The 20,429-nt window shown below is 43.6% G+C and overlaps 3 protein-coding genes across 5 annotated transcripts in view; 1 reads left to right on the top strand and 2 right to left on the bottom strand.

Annotated features, from left to right (window-relative positions):
- Positions 1 to 1,265, bottom strand: part of mib2 (MIB E3 ubiquitin protein ligase 2) — a 74,104-nt gene extending 72,839 nt beyond the window's left edge. For all 3 annotated transcript variants that reach the window (XM_080763199.1, XM_080763200.1, XM_080763201.1), the window contains exon 1: positions 1,087 to 1,265. The gene's annotated coding sequence lies outside the window, so the exon portion shown is untranslated. The remainder of the gene's footprint in view (positions 1 to 1,086) is intronic.
- A 1,828-nt stretch (positions 1,266 to 3,093) lies between these two features.
- On the bottom strand, positions 3,094 to 6,110 carry ubiad1 (UbiA prenyltransferase domain containing 1). The gene is made up of 3 exons (XM_080763309.1): positions 5,915 to 6,110; positions 4,243 to 4,860; positions 3,094 to 4,064 (listed from the first exon to the last, which is right to left on the bottom strand). Exons 2-3 carry the CDS (start codon positions 4,805 to 4,807, stop codon positions 3,577 to 3,579), a joined length of 1,053 nt encoding a protein of 350 aa, XP_080619435.1. The 5' UTR covers positions 4,808 to 4,860; positions 5,915 to 6,110; the 3' UTR covers positions 3,094 to 3,576.
- Positions 6,111 to 9,271: 3,161 nt separating this feature from the next.
- On the top strand, positions 9,272 to 20,087 carry mmp23ba (matrix metallopeptidase 23ba). The gene is made up of 8 exons (XM_080764292.1): positions 9,272 to 9,562; positions 12,221 to 12,357; positions 12,934 to 13,073; positions 13,642 to 13,809; positions 14,278 to 14,442; positions 14,879 to 14,989; positions 16,111 to 16,237; positions 18,672 to 20,087. The coding sequence occupies exons 1-8, from the start codon at positions 9,446 to 9,448 to the stop codon at positions 18,844 to 18,846; spliced, it is 1,140 nt and encodes a 379-aa protein (XP_080620418.1). The 5' UTR covers positions 9,272 to 9,445; the 3' UTR covers positions 18,847 to 20,087.
- The last annotated feature ends 342 nt before the right edge of the window (positions 20,088 to 20,429 follow it).

Genomic DNA, 20,429 nt, shown 5'->3' with positions numbered 1-20,429 from the left:
TAGAAATATTATCTAATCATGTATACTTTACTGTAGGCCTAAAAACATTTTCCAAATATATATTATTTTTACATTTTGGGAAAAAATTGCCAATAGCACTGGTGCCCAGGGTGGGCACCTCAGTGCTATATTGGCTATTTTTAGAGCTGGGCAGACGGCAGCCCACCTATCCTGTTGATGTCGGTGTCTCTACCTGGCCTTGGATTCTTTGGAGAATGGAGCCGTGCCGGAGCTTTCACTGGCAGTGGCTATGAATGGAGCTGTGGTCTCAGCCTGAGACCAATGGCCATGGATATGGTAATGAGTGCCACTGCCAGGAGATTACTCATTACCATATGCTTGGTCGCAGAGGAGACGACAATATGTCATTGACCAAATACCATTATTTTAGGGTTCATGTTACCTCTCAATGTAATGCATCTGATGATGCTGATGTTTTTATGGTGTCATATGATTGATGCAACGTTTTTAATTAGGTTTTATGATTGAAATCAATATCCGTTTTTTTGGTTTACTGTGAATGTATTCCCGTGTTAATAAATGAAACGTAAAAACACAGCAAAAATACTCAGTTATGCAGACAAAGGATTAAGGTACATTCAACCCTATGAATGACCACAGATGACAGGCGGTGCAATCATGACAATGGATCCAGGAAGACAGGACAATCCAGTTGCTATCATGTATTAACATACTAATGTTTCGAAATGAAACATATACTGTACATTGAGTCATTATCCTGCTACTGTACAGACATGTCAAGATGGGTTGGTTGATATATATTTTTTATTGTGTAGTCTGTGGTATACACCCTTTGCCCAACATAGATTGCCAAGACAAAATTACCAATCGCCAACACCATGATCTCATGTAGCCTATCATGTCTCTGTAGCTGGTAGCCAACAAGATTAGCCTCCTAGCCAGACTATACTGTACGGTATGTATGTATATGAGCCTGCTGCTGCTGCTGCTGCTAGTGCGGCTAACGCTATGGCTGGCAGACCAACCCTCTCCTCATGAAGCTCGTACACAGTAGACACACACAAAAAAACAACAACTTGTATCAGTGGTTTCAGAAGAACTCACCGGACCCGGTCGGGAGAAAATCACTTTGCACAATGATGATGATGATGCGCTTCCATGGCGCGGTCCATGTTCAGCGGCGCTGCTGACACGTATGTTCAGGTGCTGCTTGTTGGGTTTGAGGACACACAGTGTTCGGTATAATAAAAACAGGGAGGTGTTGCAGCCTAGGCTTCAAACGCTATGCTAGTCAGTCAGTCAGTCAGTCACAACAACACGCCCCTGCGTTGCGTCACCTCTGATCTCTCCATGCAAAGACACCCCGCTGTGTGTGTGTGTGTGTGTGTGTGTGTGTGTGTGTGTGTGGGGGGGGGAATAAGTACGCACGCGAATCAAATGCATGCATGCACGCGCGCGCACAAACACACACATACACACACACACACACACACACACACACACACACACAGTATACACAATACACATGTACTGTACAGTATAGAACAGTACAGTACCAAATATATTATAATTGTGGCAATATCAATTTCCCTTTACATTTTTCAAAAAATGTCATACAAGTTAGCCTACAAGCTCACATGCTTAGCAATCTGATGGGCTGTGAATAGGATAACCCCAAAAAGGCCATGGCTTATTTCCATTGAGGTCCTGTATAGATATATTATAATATCGATATTGCCCTCTGCCCAGCTCTAAAGTCGCATGCACACGCGCGACACAGACACACACACAGACACACACACACACACACACACACACACACACACACACACGCATCCACAATTTCATTTCTATATAATGCATACCATCATTCACATGCATGCATCATCATTTATATTACCAGCTGAGAAATATATCCATATTATATCGACATTGTGATTGTGATATGAGACTTTCTGAACTTATACCTGACTGTTCTAGCTGATTACCCACTAGTTATAACTTATTATAGCATAGCATTATACTGATTATTTATATAAAATAAAATAAACTCCTTGTGTAAATGAAATAACTAATAGTCATCCCCACAATATATCATCAAAACATGGATTGGAATACAAGCTATTTGGGTAAAACATTTGACTTGATTTCATCCATATTGCCCAGATTGTTTTGCATAGTAGGAAACTGCATTATACATTGTAATGTAACATTTTGTATGGTGTACACACAGTATCCATATGTTATACTCTCGCATGCACGGCTTGCACGCACACAAACGCATGCCTTTAAATAAAACAGAAACTTGTAGCTCTTGAATTTTCAGTTTTTGACAACTTTTGAAAGTATAAAATAAGTACTAGATAATAGCATCTAGGATTCAGGGTATTTGGTCAAAAATATTGTTCATTGTATACAATACTACTAGTTGTGATAGCTAAAGCATATTGTCCCATTCCTCCCTAATCAATTATAGTCAAACATGTATGCCATTATTTTACTTTGCTTGTCAGTGTAACATCTATATTGTTTGTATTCTTCATAATGTACTTCTTGTAGGATATATTCCTTGTAAAAAAGATATAGTTGCATTATAGTTGTATTACCTATATATATATATATATATATATATATATATATATGTGTGTATATATATATATATACACACAGACGTAATACAACTATAATGCAACTCATTTTAACCAATTAATGTGGTCAGTGACCTATAATCACAAAAAGCAAAGAAGTTGAGGTATTGATTCTTTACGTTGTCTTATAGTGCCCCCTGTTGTTGAGGACTTAAGTCTACAAGCTGTACAATCCTTAGTAATTCAAATCAGTCTGTTCTAGATCTTGAATTCTGTGGGACTATTCAGTTGAACTAGTTTTCTGTGAAATAAACACATTTGTTTGATAGAAAAATCTGTATTTCTATCCATGGTTAATTGGCCAGTGGCCACTGTTCTTTCATCTGACCCCCCCCCCCCACACACACACAAACCACACATTGTTAATAGGCCACTGTCAATTCATCCAACTTGAAAGATAATAATAAAGCAGCCCTTGACATGTATTGATAATTGACAGTAATGATCGCACTGCACAACCCACCAAGTTCAAAAAGTTTTATTTGAATTTAACTAAATCCATTTTGGCTCTCCAAATGAATCAAAAATGTATAAATTCCCATGGCGCTTTGTAAAGAGAATATTTAGAGTTTATAGTTTAGATTTGGTTAATTGACAGACAACATTCGTGTATTGTGTTGTCTAATGGAATATGGCAATTGTTCCTTTGCTGTCTGTCCTTATGTAAAGAAAGCATATGGCCTGCCTCTATTGAAACAAAACAACACTAACTCTTGACTGAGCCAACAACACATTATTCTGTGCTTAATACTGAAAAGAAAATACACATCCGAATAGGTCCTCTGTATCACAGACGAGGAACCAAACTAACAAAACATTTTATCTTAAACGTATAAATTATACAATAAATTAAAGCCTTTGAAACGCCTCGAACCATTACGAATACAAAGACATACATAAACTATGTGGCATTTAATTTCTTTTAAAATAGCCACAGCTATTCAAATCACAGTAATGGCAAGCTGCCTTGAGGTGCGAGGATGATCCCAAAGACGTAAAAAAGTCCCATGAGCAGGTTGAGCTTGGCCGTCTTCTGCGGGATCTTGGAATAGTACCTGCTGCGGAACAGCTTCTCCAGGGGGAAGGCCATGGGCAGCGTGAGCAGCGGCAGCGCCATGCTGATGGTGTAGTGTGTGGCCAGGATGCAGAACAGCACGTAGGGGACGAACAGCAGGAGGTTGTAGAGGACGTAGGACAGCGTGGGACCAATGAGGATGGCCAGCGTGACGATGCCCGCTTGCTTGTCAGAGTCCATGTCTCTGGTGTTGTTGCTGTGGAGGATGGCCTCTGTGTTGAGGGCCAGAGGGACGGCGTATACCAGGGGCAGCACCGACAGGTAGCCCACCTGCACGGCATGCGCAAACATAACCGCGAGTGGGCCAAAGGTGATCAGGATCACCACGTCTCCTAGAGCCACATATTTAAGACCGATGCCTGGGAAGAGACGGAACCGATACAAATATCAATGTAGACAAACATAATCAACTCTGATAACTTCCGTTTATGACTGGAATAAATTGTACAAATGTTTGGATACTAGGAGGATTTTTATGTCACTAGCAGGGTAATGAAAATAGTTAAACCAAGAGATCTAGGTTAATATTTCACCCACCTCCGGTGTATAGAAATGAGCTCGAGAGCCCTCCAAAGTAAATAAGGGCTAGGTGCTCCAATCTCAGTGTGGATAGAAAGTACAGCAGAGTGGCACACAAGCACCCCACAGAGTACAGCACTGCTCCAAACATAACCACGTCCTGCGGGGCCAAGATCTTATCGACCAGAGTCCTATCATCGCTCTTCTTGTGGTCAATTCCCTTGGAGAAATCATAGTAGGTGTTTACAAGGTTCCCCGCCCCATGGACAACCAAGACAGCCACAGCACACACCATTAGAATGACCAAGTCCACAGAACCCTCTAGTTTGTATGCCAGGGCACTGCCAAGTGCCACCGGCGTAAGAGAGGCGCTGAAGCTCCACGGTCTCAGCGCCAGCACATAGGCAGCACACTTGTGCCTCATGTGGGTTGAAACACGGGCCATCCTCGACATCTGGTGGTTGGCCTGGTGGTGGTTTTGCACCATGTCATTCAAACCGGTCTGCCATTGTTGGCCATTGTGACCATTTGATCCAGCCAACACAAATGTTTCTGCCCGGCTTTGTGCCTGTCCTTTGGCCATTTCTGTGCCAGGGTCCGAGGATACCAGCAGTGCTCCAAAATGCCAAAGTGTTCCTGTGTGAACAAACAAGAAACATACAGAATCAAAACGGCAACAGACAGGAGCACCTTTTCAAGCTTCCTCTAGCAAAAAAACATGACCGACCAATTTTGGTTTTGGGTTGTCCCGTCGCTCGTACAAGTATGTCCATCCAAACCTTGTTAACAAGATATCTCAGGAATGAAGGCCGTAATACATCATACATCCACATATTTAACTCAAGAATGAACAGATTAGAATTTGGCGGTCAAAAAAGGTAAGGCCACTGTGTGACCTTCAAGTATTATACTAATGCAGACAGTAGTAGCTGTTATCAGAGTACTTGCAAAGGCAGCCTTGAGTCACGTGGAACTCCATACTGTGTGGGAAAGACTGACATAATTGAGGTTTCCACCATCACCAAGCTGATGTTCAAAGTATTATGTCAACCATCTCCATCTTTGGGCAAAAACATAATCCACTGACAGAGACTTTTGTCATTTAAAGACAGATATGGGTGTAAAATGAAAGTTGTTGGCAGAGGCATATACAAAATGTTCTAGTTGTTTACAGTTGTTATAAGCATGAGTTGCTCTATAAGTTAACTTCGGAATTGTAAACCAGGCTATAAAACAATCACAGCAGCTGAAAATATCTTGGAAAGTGTCGCCCCCTTCCTCTCATTCCAGGGATATTGTTGCCCTGTATCCCCTCCTCGATAATCTGACGATGGTGAGTCTGAGAACATCTTTGCGTTGATGAGAAAGGAGAGTACACACACACACACACACTGGTGATGACAATTATCTCATCCGTCATTAATTAATTACACAACAGACAACGGCTATAGCTTTGCAATTGCAACGATTGATCTTACAGCAGCTAACTGTCTAACTTCGGTGTTCCGTTTAAGAGTGTTACTCAAGAGTATACAAATAGAACCAAATGGGCATTTGGTTCCACTTTGTACACACAGTTAAAGAAGAAGCAGCCTTACTATCCTGCTAAGATTATTGGATTAAAGCTAAGTGGCTAGTGTGTTAGCACTGAAAGGGGAAGGAAATGTCCGACAGGCAGCACACCATTTACCTTTCAATGCGCTTCCTTTCTCAAGGTGGACTATTATTTGACGCCCTGTAGGAGCATTATTTCTGTTGCGTACATCCAAACCACGGGGGCTGAACCGGCTTCGTCTCCCGGGGAAGCGCTGCGTGTCAGTTTCGAAGGGATTTGACAGGGTGGCCGCTGTGGTCGTTCGCCCTGACGGCAGCCATTTCCTCCTGCTCAGACGAGTCCGACACTACGCAGGGATCCGTCCGGCAACGATGACTAAATCGATCTTAGTTCCGCCTGCAAAACATAGTTAAAAAAGTTGTGTGTGTGTGCGTGTGTGTGTGTGTGTGAGACGCAACTTGGCTTGTTGTAGCGCCACCATGAGGCTGATTTGAAAACTGTCAAGTGGCATTTCTTCCTCAGCCTATAGTGAGAAGCCGAATCCCCTATAGTGAACGGACCCCCTATAGCCCTATAGCCTATAGTGGGAATCGAATCCCCACATGAAAGAAATGCATTCTGAGAAGGAAGACATGGCAGTGTATCCCAAGCCGTGCATATCCACGGCTTCCCAAGCCGTGCATACTGCCATGTCTTCCTTCTCAGAATGCATTTCTTTCATGTGGGGATTCGATTTCCCAAAAGTTGCGTAACTGATCTGACAGTGCCTGTTCCTCTCCGAAGCTGATGCGCATCACTTCAATGTCCACAACTTCAGTTATGATATTTAGCGTGGTGAGTCCCTCCTTATCTTTCCGTTTTGGCGCTTTAATCATAGAAGAGCTCAACTTGGGTGCTTCCAATAAATGGACATCAATGCTTTGATTGTTCTTAATATTTCTCAAACGAGCTAGCCTTCACTTTCCTGCAGGTAATTCTCTGGGGTGTTTTGGAACCAAACACATACATATTCAACGTTTCTTTACCTATAACTGGCAGGTTAAGTGCTCTGGAAATATCCTCTTTAATGAAACTGCGGGTGCTACCCCCCATCTAATAGGCACCTGGCTACTTGGCTTTGCGTTGGTGCATCTCCAAATGGTAGCTGTAATACTGTTGGCTACTATTGTCAGAGTTGCTTGCTACACTACTAACTGCATCTGCAACACTGTGGTCAGCCTGTCTGTCGTTGCCGTGGTCGGCGCGCAGCTATCATGCGCTGACTCTTGACTGGCCCGCACTCTTCACAGTGAATGCCCTGCGTTCTACAATTACGCGCGACATGCCTGCCTACCAGACATACAAAACACTAGCCCCGCAAGCAGAACCCGAATGTAGTAAAGTTTCTGATATTTTGTTTACTTTACTGCATTGGGTCCTGCTTCACGTGGGGCTGTCGCCAGTTACGCACAAACAAATACAATGTAAACACGGCATGAGACGGACTTCTGCGCGCTTTTACCATGGTTATTCATGTATTGACTTACGAATGTGCGAACTATAAGTACCTTACATACCATACCGACACATCTCCTGTGTCGCGGAAGCCGTTAAGTATTTTTAATCCATGATTGATTAAAAATGTCGCTTCTTCCTACCTTGTTTATTGACACCTCATTGTACCGCCTATCTGGCTAGCTAGTGGTGCTATAGCTATGACGGAGCAGATCAAAGGCAGGGACGTAGCCGCAAAGCCAACCGCACATCGGGAGGCGGTACAATAAACGGTAAATAAACAAGAAGAAATCAAAGCGACATTTTTAATCAAACATGGATTAAAAATACTTAACGGCTTCCGCGACACAGGAGATTTTATCAGAGGTATGTAAGGTACTTATAGTTCGCACATCCGTAATCAAACACAATACAAAGCGCGGTAATAGCGAGCAGATCGAAGAAAGGTTGAGTTTTTTATATCCGCGTTCAGTGGCGGAAACTCCGTGGGTTCAGAGGCGCGATTGAACCCCCTGGCATTTTGGCAAAGGCGCGACTGAACCCACTGCATTTTGGCAAAATATATCTATATGCACTGCAGTAAATTATGCACCCACTGACTGTCCACTGAAATGTCCCCTCCCCAGTGGTCATGTTGTCATACACGTAGTCACAAGTGACATACCTTTACGAGGGGTTACAACTACAAGATAGGTGTTGGGCCGCCGCGCATGCCGCATTCAAATGCTAATAAGGTGGCTTTTGTTCGAAAAAACAAAACTCGTTTTTTTTCCACGGCTGGGGGGGGGGGGGGGGGGGGGGAGGTGCTTGAACCCCCTGCCGTTATAAGAACTTTCCGCCTCTGTCCGCGTTCCAACAATCGCATTGGAAAATCTTAGCATGACCAGGGACCCTACGGGTCAGCCCGGTTCGGTTCGGATTGGGCTGACCCAGGGGGTTCCGAGAGGGGCTAACAAAACACCTGCCTTGTTTCCTCGGTGTTTCTCTTCTTAGTTCAACAGTCAGTTCAGCACAGTTCTTGGAATCCACATGAAAGAAATGCATTCTGAGAATGCATTTGCAATTGCAATGCATCTGAGGATCCCACTATAGGCTGAGGAAGAAATGCCACTTGACAGTTTTCAAATCAGCCTCATGGTGGCGCTACAACAGGCCAAGTTGCGTCACACACACACACACACACACACACACACACACACACACACACACACACACACACACACGCACACACACACACACACACACACACACACACACACACACACACACACACACACACACACACACAAACCCAAACAAAGATGTTTAAATTACTCCTAAACATTTTGCCAAACATCACACACTCTCCTATCCTCCTGGTATTTTCGTTTTAAATACCTATTGCTAAGTTTTTATTAATGAACAATTTCTAAACAGTATTCAGAAAACGAACCATATAGGCTATTCTGTTTTAATTTACCATTTATATATTTGACAAACAGTTTTCAGAACACCAAACCGTATTCTGAATACTGTTTGTCAAATACGAAATTAGAATTCAAATGGCCGTAAAATACACGGACCCACATAGCTGTGTAATGGAGTGGTTGCACCAAGCAACAATTAACTATAAGCTAGGCAGGCCTATGTATTCTCAAATTAACACATTCAGCACTATAGCAGAGCTACAAAGTTGGATATAAAGCTACAATAACCTAATTCATGATTATGCAATACATACATTATAGCCTATATGAAACTTCTACAATAACTCATTTCAATAACTTTGAAAAGCTTCTTTTTTTTTTAAGTAAGCTGAGATTTTATTAGAAACACAGAAGTCGTGCCATATTTTTTTCATAGACTTCCTTTGCTTTCTATGACTGACCCCATGCTGCCCCGTCTGAAGTAATGTGAAACCGGCACATGGCAGACGGTGCGGAACAGCGCCCCTGGCGGCCGAGGGGCGAACAGAGCTGCCAGACGAGACGTCTGACTCTGAAGTCTGAACCCAGTCCGCAGGCTGGACTGCGCTGCTGCTGTCTCTATTTATCACAACTACTGCAGTGTATATATATATATTTTAAAAAAAAGCATATACAATGGACGCATATTGATGTCCACCACGGGAATAGATGGTACATCTGTAGTCTTCGTTGAGGGATTGCTTTTTGTTTTCTGGAGGGTGATGATATGATCGCAACCATGCACCAGACTGTCAGAAGTTTACCGAGAGTTCTCCTCGGACTCATAATGGTGCTAGTCGGCGGCGTTCTGTTCGCGGGAGCGTTCCCTACCTGGAGGCTGGAGGTATGGTTTGACCACTGTGTGGAGTGGGGGTTGCAATTGTCTGTTTTATTGTTTGTGTAGGCTACAGTGCGATAATATGATCACAATTAATTATGTTCCACACTAGAACAGAATCAATGCATTTATCTACAGGCAACGAAATAGAAGACGTATGGATCGAAACTTCGAAAGCAACTGTTATTAAACATTTAAATAAAAATCCCTCCTTGATGTTATTAACAAAGGGCTTGGGAAGTTAATGGGATGCATGGTTTGTCTTTTTTTTTTAGACACAGTCACACACGCACACGCACGCGCGCGCACATAACAGCCAGGTAAAGTAGGCTCAAGAAAGACATGTTGGAGATTGAGTGGTTATTCTTAAAGTTTAAACCTTACACTTGTAGGCTACCTTGCACCTGCACTTTCATTTAAATGAAATGTGAATGGAGATTAGCCTATCTGAACAAGCAGAGCCCGTGTTTCCATCTCAAATGCAAACCAACAAGATGGGACAACATATATCTTTCCATGCTTTATAGCCACATAAACAGTAAAATGTGTTTATTTATTTAACTCAGCGAGTATGTGCTCTCAGAGTTACAAATAAGAGGATTGTGCAAGATAACACAGCTGAGGACCAGACCCTTCAGGGCCAGACATCCCTTATTATCCATGCAGGCGTTGTCTAGGTTTCATTTCCTATTATATATATTATTATAAACATCTGCAGGTGACACAGATGGGCACTGCATCTGTTCCCCCATGGTAATTGTTTTGCAAAACAATGAACACTAGTTTTATGTTATGCATTTAAAACACTATGTGGCATACTGTATCAATGTATCATCCAACCTTGTGTAAGAGTTCCAATAAATGTAAAAGTGGAAACATATGATATTACTTTACTATACTTTGTGACTTCTACAGTTTTGCATGCCATCTTTAAAACAAAGTCACCAGCAATGTTTTAATTGCATTCTGATCTTACAGACTCACTCAGCAACACTGAGGATAAGTCCTTTTGGCTTTTGGGAATTAAATTAGGCTATTGTATAAAGTATTGAACTATACAGTTAGTAGAGCAAAAATCCCATCGTTACTCATCACCAATACAAAGTATTAAATGACCAGATCAGTGGCCTTGTGGTTGAGTGTTCACCCTGGGACTGGGAGGCTGGGGTTTAATCCCCAGCCGGGTCACACCAAAGACTACAAAATGGGACCCAGTGCCTCCCTGCTTGGCACTCAGCCTCAAGGGTTGGATTGGGGGAAGTCCATGCAACATACTAGTGTCATGTACAGGGGGTGTACTTGTACATCAAGCTGCCTCACGCTACAGAAACAGGAGATAGGCTCCTGCCCTATGGCCTCATGGCTCGGCAAGGCTACAAAGTCAATTCCAGGGTGTCAATTTAACTCAGTGTTCAAATGGAACCCAAGTGTAGATTAGTCTTTAGTCCACATCTGCCTTGTTCCGTTTGGTGATTTCAGGAAGTAAATGGTTATGTGGGCAAATTAATCCTGGGGTTAGATGTAGAGTGAATTGGGGGTAGACTTGATATATGCCTTCCTTCTTCGACGTTTGCCAAACAAGAAACTGCAGAAGCATTGTGTGTGCCAAAGGTAGAAGCTTAAAACAACATGAATACCTTCAAAGAATTAAGATTTAGGGTACATGGGCAGCTTTCGTGTAGTTGAAGGAGCACAGAATGCCTTCTCCAGTTTCAGGAGTATAAACGTCTGGCTTAATGTGCACCTCCTTGGCTCTGTTATCAGGAACCGAGGAAAGCCTTAACTCTCTTTGCAAAAAAACAAACAAAACAAAAAGGTCATTATTACTTTATACAATGTATTTTGTGAGTATTTCTGTTTGGAATCCTCCAAGGTCAGAATCACACTTCAGTTTGAAGTTGGTGAACTCGTGCATTTATCAGTTATTTTCCATAAATAAAATAAAAAGAATCAACTGGGACAAGTGATATTACGGTATATTGCAGCCAAACCAAACCGACCTACAGTTTAACTTGCCCAGTCACAGCATATTTACGATAGCACTAAAACTAAAAACTACCCATATTCAGACTTTCAAAGCTGTAAAACCAGAATAGAACCCAGGTGTTATTATTTGGGGAGTCTTTTTTTGCCCCTCCCCGAAGGGACATCAGACACAATCTATCTGCAAAATGTATCATACTTAACGTTTGGAAAGCGCTTTTTACTGCTGACCGCTTCCTTTTTCCATGAGATGGAATGCTCTTGCATGAAAATGTAATACGTAACATTCACATGCAAGGCGCTGAAATAACAGCAGAGTTATGTGCAGTAGTAACAGTAAAATCATAGCAGACCTTGATGTTCACGAGACATGTCAAAATCTCTCAAAGCGTCTAAAATGTGGCAATTCAACATTACCGGTATACCATATTGCTTTTGTTTGAAGCTAATTACAGCTAAAATCACAGTGCCAGAGTGTATTGTCTTCAGAACGAAACCCAAGCAGGGCCCTTAAGGTTCAGTCTAGTTTAGTTCAGCCCATAAAGGAGCTCTTTCACCACCAACTGAACAATACTGTCTGTGTCCAGTCGCGTGCCTCTCCTGACTGTTCTTTTCCTGTGGTGGCCAGCAAGACGCTTGGATCGTGTGTCAGGTGGTTAATCAAATTTTTATTTGTCCAAGGAAGAAGCTCACACCAGTGTGTTGCTCATTGGGATCCGGAAAGACGCCCGCTCACAAGTGCTCCATCTCTCCAGGAACAAGCGCTACACCCTCACCCCGGAGCAACTCAAATGGGACAAGTTCAAGCTCACATACAAGTACAAAGATTGCCTGTCCATTTTATGTCAAATCCTCATCCTAGAGTCAGACTAACGTAAATAGTACCGTAAAATGTTGGTGCAGGAGTAAGGTTTCTAGCCACCAACGTGGAGACTAAGGGATGCATACGGCTAGAACGGAGACGCCAACGAAACACAATTGCCCGTGTTTGCAGGCAGGGAAGCTGATTGGGGAGGGTGATCTCTTGCACTGCATTAGTGACGCCTACAGCTGGGTCAGTGTGCCTGTTTAACAGGGAGAGGAACTGGGAGGAATAGTGTGTTCCTACTCATGCATCAAGTCCTGATGAAACTCCTCACCCACGTGTGACCAACTGTACATCTTAGCAGTGACAGGGAATACACAGCACACATGTGAGGAAAAGCTTGGGAGATAAAGGGAGTGTAGTGCGATCATAGATTATTAATGCTGAGGTTAACAGTATATCAGAACATTGGTGGGGATCCCTCTTGCTTCTAATCTAGGGCCTGTCTGATTATTATTATCCATTGTTTTTCTTTCTGGAGATAAATGGTTGTAATATATACTCGATTGACGCTCTCCTTTCTACACAGGCTTCTCTCTTTTCCGACAAACTTGATGAATGCCAGTGACACGCGCAAGGGTATCGCCAAAGCGTTCAGCATGTGGAGCGATGTATCACCTTTCAGCTTCAGGGAGGTGCCAGCTGACCAAGACGCAGACATTAAGATAGGTGGGCACACGGCATGTTCTGTCACAAACAGATGTTCCCCAGTGCATAGTTCTGGGCCTTCTGCTCTTGTCATTACTTGCTTTTCTCTCTGTGTTCATAGGCAAGGCGACCCGCTTGTGTAACGCCAAACCTGTCAACACTTTTATTTCGCTCCCCCCCCCCCCCCCTTTTTTTACTTTTAGTATCTTTACGCTATCTATGGCTAATTTGATGTGTTTCATAAAATGTTTTTTTTTTAATGGGAAAGAAAATGCTGAATATCTTTCACGCATGTCTGACCATGTTGTAGTAAGTAAGTAAATCAAGCCTTGTCCGTCCCGTTGGGAGACGGCCCCAGGGTCTGGGATTCGTGTTGCTGCGTGAATTCTCAGTGCAAGTGAGAAAAATGGTTGTCATCCATCCTGTGTGTGGGGTTTGTTGAACACGTTTTGTTCCATAATTCATCATGTCCCAGTTGTACTGTATGCAAAACAGAATGGCTGGAGTGAGGATTTCCCTTCTTGGCTCTGAGATATACATGCCTGTCCTTCTCCCTGTCTCTCTCTCTCTCAATTCTCTCCTGGCGCAGGCTTCTATCCCATCAACCACACAGACTGTCTGCAGTCCTACCTGCACCACTGTTTCGACGGCATCACTGGAGAGCTGGCCCACGCCTTCTTTCCCCCAACGGGGGAGATCCACTTTGATGACCATGAGTACTGGGTTCTGGGAAACATGCGTTTCAGCTGGAAGAAAGGCCTGTACCTTTGCGTCAATCTTTCTGTTTCATGTTTACTGACACCCGCACACTGTCTTTAAATGCAGTGAACCAACTTTTAATAGGGAAACAGCAAAGAAATGTTGCTGTTTCCCCATTAAAAGTTGGTCACTGCATTTGAAGACAGTGTGCAGGTGTTTTTTCATTTTTCATTGTTGGGCACCGTACCCTCTCCTACGCACCTGTCGCCTGTAAGTGTGCAAAAGCCTTGCTTTTAATTTTTTTATGTTTACTGACACGAAATACACTTGACTTGTGAACACAGTCTTGCAAAAAAGTAGCCTGGCGCGGCCAGACTCATAGCGAGGATTCACTGGCGCTTCCTGGGAGGGAGCGTCAGTGAATCCTCGCTATGAGTCTGGCCGCGCCAGGCTAGCAAAAAAAGGTGTTTGTGAGAGAGGGGCACAGTGTCCAACATGCAAAGTAATCGATGGCATCTTTGTGCAGGAGTTTGGCTGACTGACCTGGTCCACGTGGCAGCACATGAGATCGGTCACGTTCTGGGACTCATGCACTCTCTGAACCCCAACGCTATAATGCACCTGAATGCAACTTTGACAGGGCGCAAGATAATCTCACAGGACGAAGTGTGGGGCTTGCACCGACTCTATGGTATGTCAAGAATTCCAAAGCGAGAGAGACGCTCATCTCTCGGATGTAAATTAGTTTCTGCATGATTTTCTTTCTCTCACCCTAGAATGCAGTCTGCATTAACACCTACCGGTATTCTTAGACTTTGTGAGTACTGTATAAAACCGCCGTGACTCATTTGGAATCCAAACAACCTAGATTAGGAACGTTGGATGGAGAACACGCGGTAGGTCTGGCATCGGTTCCAAGTTGCTTCTGAAAGCCAACGTGGCGTTATTGAATATACTAGACACTGAGTCATCATTAGTATGTGTGTTGTTGAGTCATTCTCATTAGTAAGAGCAGATTATCTGTCTAAATTTCCGCACAGCACCGGAGGCGAAAGCTACCTCTCTGATCCCTCTCTCATCCCTCCCTCCTTCTTTGCTCCGTATTCTCTCTCTCTCCTCTCCTACAGGATGTTTGGATCGTTTATTTATCTGTCCCGCCTGGGCGAGGAAAGGCTATTGCGACAGCAAGCGCAAGCTCATGCAGAAGCACTGCCCCTCCAGCTGTGACTTTTGTTACGGTAAGACGCAGCAGTAGTAGTCCAGAGGAAAAAAAGATTACGCTCCATCGTCTGCTGCCGGGGAGCCGCTGTGTGTGTGTGAACCGTTTGCCAACAGAGCAACGGGAGCCAGCAGGTCCAGCCATGTGGAGCCGTGATGGGGGCTTTTCAAACATATGATTCTAGAAACCGATTAGCAGCACTTGCCACTGGGGGAAAACTAATTCAGGAAGAGTTATTTAGGCTCCGAAATCTCCAGCGTCCGCAGAGAGGCAATTTGTGTTAAGGCACGGAACACAACAAAACGCAACTGCTGCAACCCGTCTGCGCTTTGCACCTGGACGTACGCTGCTTAACGCATTAACAGCAGCCATTCAATAAATTAGCGAGTCTGTGGCAGCACTCAACAGCTGTACTCCTTTCATAGACTTGCATTAAAAATACATCAGTCCTGAGGTCTCTGGTTGCACAACAGGAAATGGCTCCTCCTAAACCATCACAGCACATAAGATTGTTGTGGGTTTCTCCGTTTTTTTTCTCCCCCCTTGGTCTGTAACAAGGGACAGTGTGGAACTGTGGATAGAGGCGAGACGATATGATTCCTGGCTCCGGGTAATCTGTTCCTCATTGCTGATTGGGAGACGTTGTTCGGCTGTGGAAAAATTCCTGAGTGACTCCAAACCGCTGGAATTTCAGACTGTGGCTTGAGGGTTAGAGACGCAGAAGGTCAAATTGGATTTTTGCTGCATTAACGAGAGCGACTGTTTTTTTGTCTCCCCCTCTATTTTCGAGTACACTTTTCAGCTGACCGCGAGACCGTGCCTGTGGCGCTTCCTCAGAAATCAGACAGCTAACACTGATAAGACAACCCACAACACCAGAAGGTCTAAGGTTGGGAGAGTGGGGGATGTACAGCCAGGAATGTTGACCGTTTGTATGCAATATTAATTGCAGGTCATCAAAAGTATGTTGTGGAAAAGTTATGGTGACAGTTCTGAAAGAAAAAAAAATCACCGCAACAAACAAACGTCTCTGAAAAAAACGAAAAAAACATGACAATGACAAAGGAGTAGGACTCGTGTGTGGTCTGGCGTTGCAGGGGAATTACTCAATATTTTACCTCCTTTGTCCTGGCTTTTTAGAATTCCCCTTCCCCACCGTGGCGCCCACGCCCGCTGCCCCGCGGACCAAACACAAGCTGGTGGCTGAGGGCAAGAAGCTCACGTTCCGCTGTGGGAAGAAAATAGCGTCAAAGAAAGGCAAAATATAGTGAGTTCCATCACATCACATGCCTTTACACCCAGCCTGACCGTGCTGATTTCATTTGTCCACTTAATGGACCACTTCACCACTTTTCAACTTAGGCGCTCCGATCAGGTTTCTTTGGGACTAATCCCGATCACCGATTGTTTTTCTCTCGATCGGCCCATACCGATGCCAATCTTGTGCGTAAGGGGAATATTTTAATATTTCCAAAATTATTAGATGTCAAAACCCATATCAAAACTCCCCCCTGTCAGGTGTAAAGGAGTAACTTGGACACTCAGGCATGAAGGAAGCATCCCCTTGTCCCCCATATATGGGGACTAGGTTGGTGGAGGGTGTGTAGAGCCCAGGATCACATTAGATGATTGACACAGGGGTAAAAAATGGGTTACAAAATCGTGGGATAAAAAAAATATTAAAAAAAAAAAAAAAAAGTTCCTGTGTGGGGAGGAAGGAGAGAATGTTTAGGCCTGTCACAAAGATGCAAAACGATATTATACATCCGATTGACTTTTATACCACAAAAAAAAATACCACATAAAGATTGGTTTCTCCAGATAGGTAAATTGATCACAGTTCCGAGTCAATATCAGCCGATGACGATCGGTGGTCGATCGATCGGAGCATCTTTAATCTTCATATAATTGGTCCTCACTAAGTAATGATCATGATAAAATAGCAGTCTGTCTCTCATAGGAGGGCTGTGGGCTGTTCAGAAACCTGTCTTCCAGTGACATCATCGATGGGGAATCCAAGCCAATAGAAACTGCAGACTTTCTATTCCTGAAAAGTTGCAATTTGAAAATGGAAGCCATCGTCCTCACGATAATGCAAATCTAAATATTAAAAAAAATAACATCTTGCCCAACGATGTTGTCACTGGAAGACGGGTTTCTGAACTGCCCACGGTCCTCCTATGAGAGACAGACTGAGTAGAAAATAATGGTGGTATTTTATCATTAACATTGGTGGGGACCAATTATATGAAGAGGGGTTGAGAAGTGGTAAACTGGTCCCTTAAGTCCCATTTTATACATTGCGGTAAGATGGTGTCTTGCGGCCCATGGCGACTCGTTGATCTGCTACTTTTGCCATTTTGTAAAGTGTTACCTATAATAACAGGTTGAAAGTGTTTAACCCAGGGGTTCCCAAAGTGTTACCTATAATAACAGGTTGAAAGTGTTTAACCCAGGGGTTCCCAAAGTGTTACCTATAATAACAGGTTGAAAGTGTTTAACCCAGGGGTTCCCAAAGTGTTACCTATAATAACAGGTTGAAAGTGTTTAACCCAGGGGTTCCCAAAGTGTTACCTATAATAACAGGTTGAAAGTGTTTAACCCAGGGGTTCCCAAAGTGTTACCTATAATAACAGGTTGAAAGTGTTTAACCCAGGGGTTCCCAAAGTGTTACCTATAATAACAGGTTGAAAGTGTTTAACCCAGGGGTTCCCAAAGTGTTACCTATAATAACAGGTTGAAAGTGTTTAACCCAGGGGTTCCCAAAGTGTTACCTATAATAACAGGTTGAAAGTGTTTAACCCAGGGGTTCCCAAAGTGTTACCTATAATAACAGGTTGAAAGTGTTTAACCCAGGGGTTCCCAAAGTGTTACCTATAATAACAGGTTGAAAGTGTTTAACCCAGGGGTTCCCAAAGTGTTACCTATAATAACAGGTTGAAAGTGTTTAACCCAGGGGTTCCCAAAGTGTTACCTATAATAACAGGTTGAAAGTGTTTAACCCAGGGGTTCCCAAAGTGTTACCTATAATAACAGGTTGAAAGTGTTTAACCCAGGGGTTCCCAAAGTGTTACCTATAATAACAGGTTGAAAGTGTTTAACCCAGGGGTTCCCAAAGTGTTACCTATAATAACAGGTTGAAAGTGTTTAACCCAGGGGTTCCCAAAGTGTTACCTATAATAACAGGTTGAAAGTGTTTAACCCAGGGGTTCCCAAAGTGTTACCTATAATAACAGGTTGAAAGTGTTTAACCCAGGGGTTCCCAAAGTGTTACCTATAATAACAGGTTGAAAGTGTTTAACCCAGGGGTTCCCAAAGTGTTTAACCCAGGGGTTCCCAAAGTGGGGTCCTTGAGGGAGTTCTAGGGGGTCACCAGCTAAATGATAGTTTGGAACCTTATGGGTCTGTAACTCTGTAACTCTGTGTACAAATGTGTACACTCAGTTAAATTAACATTGATTTTACAATACAAATTGGGGTCCCATAGATAGAAATGCCATTAAATGTGAGTCTGTAGACTAATATGCATGTCAAACTGGGGATCCTTGACATTTTACGGTTTTACGGAGAATTACTGCGTCAAAATCTTCTCTTATTGGGGTCCCTGGTATAACTTTTCAAATGGGGGGGGGGGGGGGGGGAACCACTAGTTTAACAGAGTACCGTTTTATGCATGATCCCCCCCCTCCCTCCCTCCTCAGCTGGTACAAGGACGGAGAGCTGCTGGAGTACTCCCATCTCGGGTACATCTCGCTGAAGGACAACCACATCAGCATCGTGGCCAACGCCATCAACGAGGGCACCTACACCTGTATCGTGAAGAAAAAGAACAAGGTTCTCACCAACTACTCCTGGAGGGTGCGAGTGCGCTTCTGAAAAAAAAGCCCACACCGCGCGTAGCACCCTGCAGCACAGATGCACTGGGTTATCACAAAGGACAAAACAGGGAGAGAGAGACGCTCACACATACACAAACACAATGGGCTATTATATATGCATACACGCCACTTCCCTACTTCCTTCACAGGTGTTAAAGATAATACTAATGAAGGAGCTGTTCCATTCCGGTCAAACAGTCAGACATTGTGCACGTTGGCTCACTGGAAACACCACCAGTGGGTCTCAAAGGTCGCCAAGTAAAGCTTTACTGCAATTAAAACGAATCCTGCTGCATATTGTTGGAAAGTGCGCTTCATTTGGCAGGTGTGCCTCATTCGAATCCTAATGCGCATCAAAGAACTGCATTCTACTCCGCCAAAAAACGGGGGTTTCGTTTCACTTCCAATCGCATTTGATTTCGATTCGGTGCAGGTGGGAATGCAATCCGCAGCAAATAAAGGAAATTAAGCTAAACACAGTTGGAGACGGAGAAGGGATATTCATTTTACGCAGCGCAAAGATGTCCCGTTTAACCGTGGATATGTGGGCAAATAGGGAGAGTAGGAGACTACATTAATCAATTGCTACTGTAGTGTACAGAATATTCAGTCCGTCTGTGCGTAAACATGGAGTGTTGTCACTGCTGAGAGGAAGTGGGAACTTTCTTCATATCGATAAACTTGTAAACTGAGATCGGATAAATGTTGTGCTGCTGTCTGCGCTGTGCCTCCACATGCCCAAAAGAACAGTGCATGCACATGCACACACACACACACACACACACACACGCGCGCACGCGAGAGTGAGAGAGAGACAGACGTCTAGTCCCCGACACACGTTTACCCCTGTACAGGTCTGTAACTCTGAGTGTACAAATGGTACACTCTCAGTTATGGGGGTCCATGTTTGAGAACCACTGTACACTAAATGGAACAGCCTTAATTAGTATCATCGTTAACACCTGTGAAGTAGGGAAGTGGCCCGGATGTAGGAAGAGTAATTATGTGTGCATATAGAACAGTCAAAAGGGGACCTCATTCACAAGGGCACATATTTTCTTTTTTGTGGTGTTTTCATTCCTTTAACCCACCCACCATCCACTGTCTGACACACACACACACACACACACACACACACACACACACACACACACCTTTGTGCATTATTTGTTGTCCTGTAAATGCATTTTCATACATGTCATGCACAAATAAAAGTTAAGTGACAAAAACGTTTTTCTGTGAAAACAAAACTGGAAAGTACTCAGTAGTGCTCATATTTACTGACATTTCAGTAAGCATTTGTGAACTGGCATTTAGAATTGACGTGCGCCACGGCACCCCGACAGAAGACAATCTGAAACAAGCACAGAAGGACTGTGCAAAAAGCCGTACAAAAGATCCTTCTGCTGCAGCATGCCATTTGAAGAATTTACAACAAACTGACCAAACCAAAGCACTTGGGCCAGAATAAGCAATGTTGTCTACACTCCGGTGGAACTGTTTGGACCTTCATCCACATATGGAACACCTCAGACAAGTCTAGCTTACTTTACTAGCTTGCTCCGAGTGAGGCCAGCAGGC

This window comes from Protomyctophum bolini, assembly GCF_963924005.1.
Source record: "Protomyctophum bolini genome assembly, chromosome: 5".
Taxonomy (NCBI): Eukaryota; Metazoa; Chordata; class Actinopteri; order Myctophiformes; family Myctophidae; genus Protomyctophum; species Protomyctophum bolini.
The sequence above is the reverse complement of the archived record's forward strand: the minus strand, read 5'-3'. Positions and strand labels throughout refer to the sequence as shown.

Bases quoted from the DNA above. Each gene is read 5' to 3' on its own strand.
- ubiad1 (XM_080763309.1), bottom strand. From the start codon at position 4,807: ATGGCCAAAGGACAGGCACAAAGCCGGGCAGAAACATTTGTGTTGGCT. The intron at 4,065-4,242 runs GTGGGTGAAATA...GTCTCTTCCCAG, and splicing joins CTCATTTCTATACACCGGAG to GCATCGGTCTTAAATATGTG.
- mmp23ba (XM_080764292.1), top strand. From the start codon at position 9,446: ATGATCGCAACCATGCACCAGACTGTCAGAAGTTTACCGAGAGTTCTC. The intron at 9,563-12,220 runs GTATGGTTTGAC...TATTTGTCCAAG, and splicing joins TCCCTACCTGGAGGCTGGAG to GAAGAAGCTCACACCAGTGT. The intron at 13,074-13,641 runs GTGGGCACACGG...CTCCTGGCGCAG, and splicing joins AGACGCAGACATTAAGATAG to GCTTCTATCCCATCAACCAC.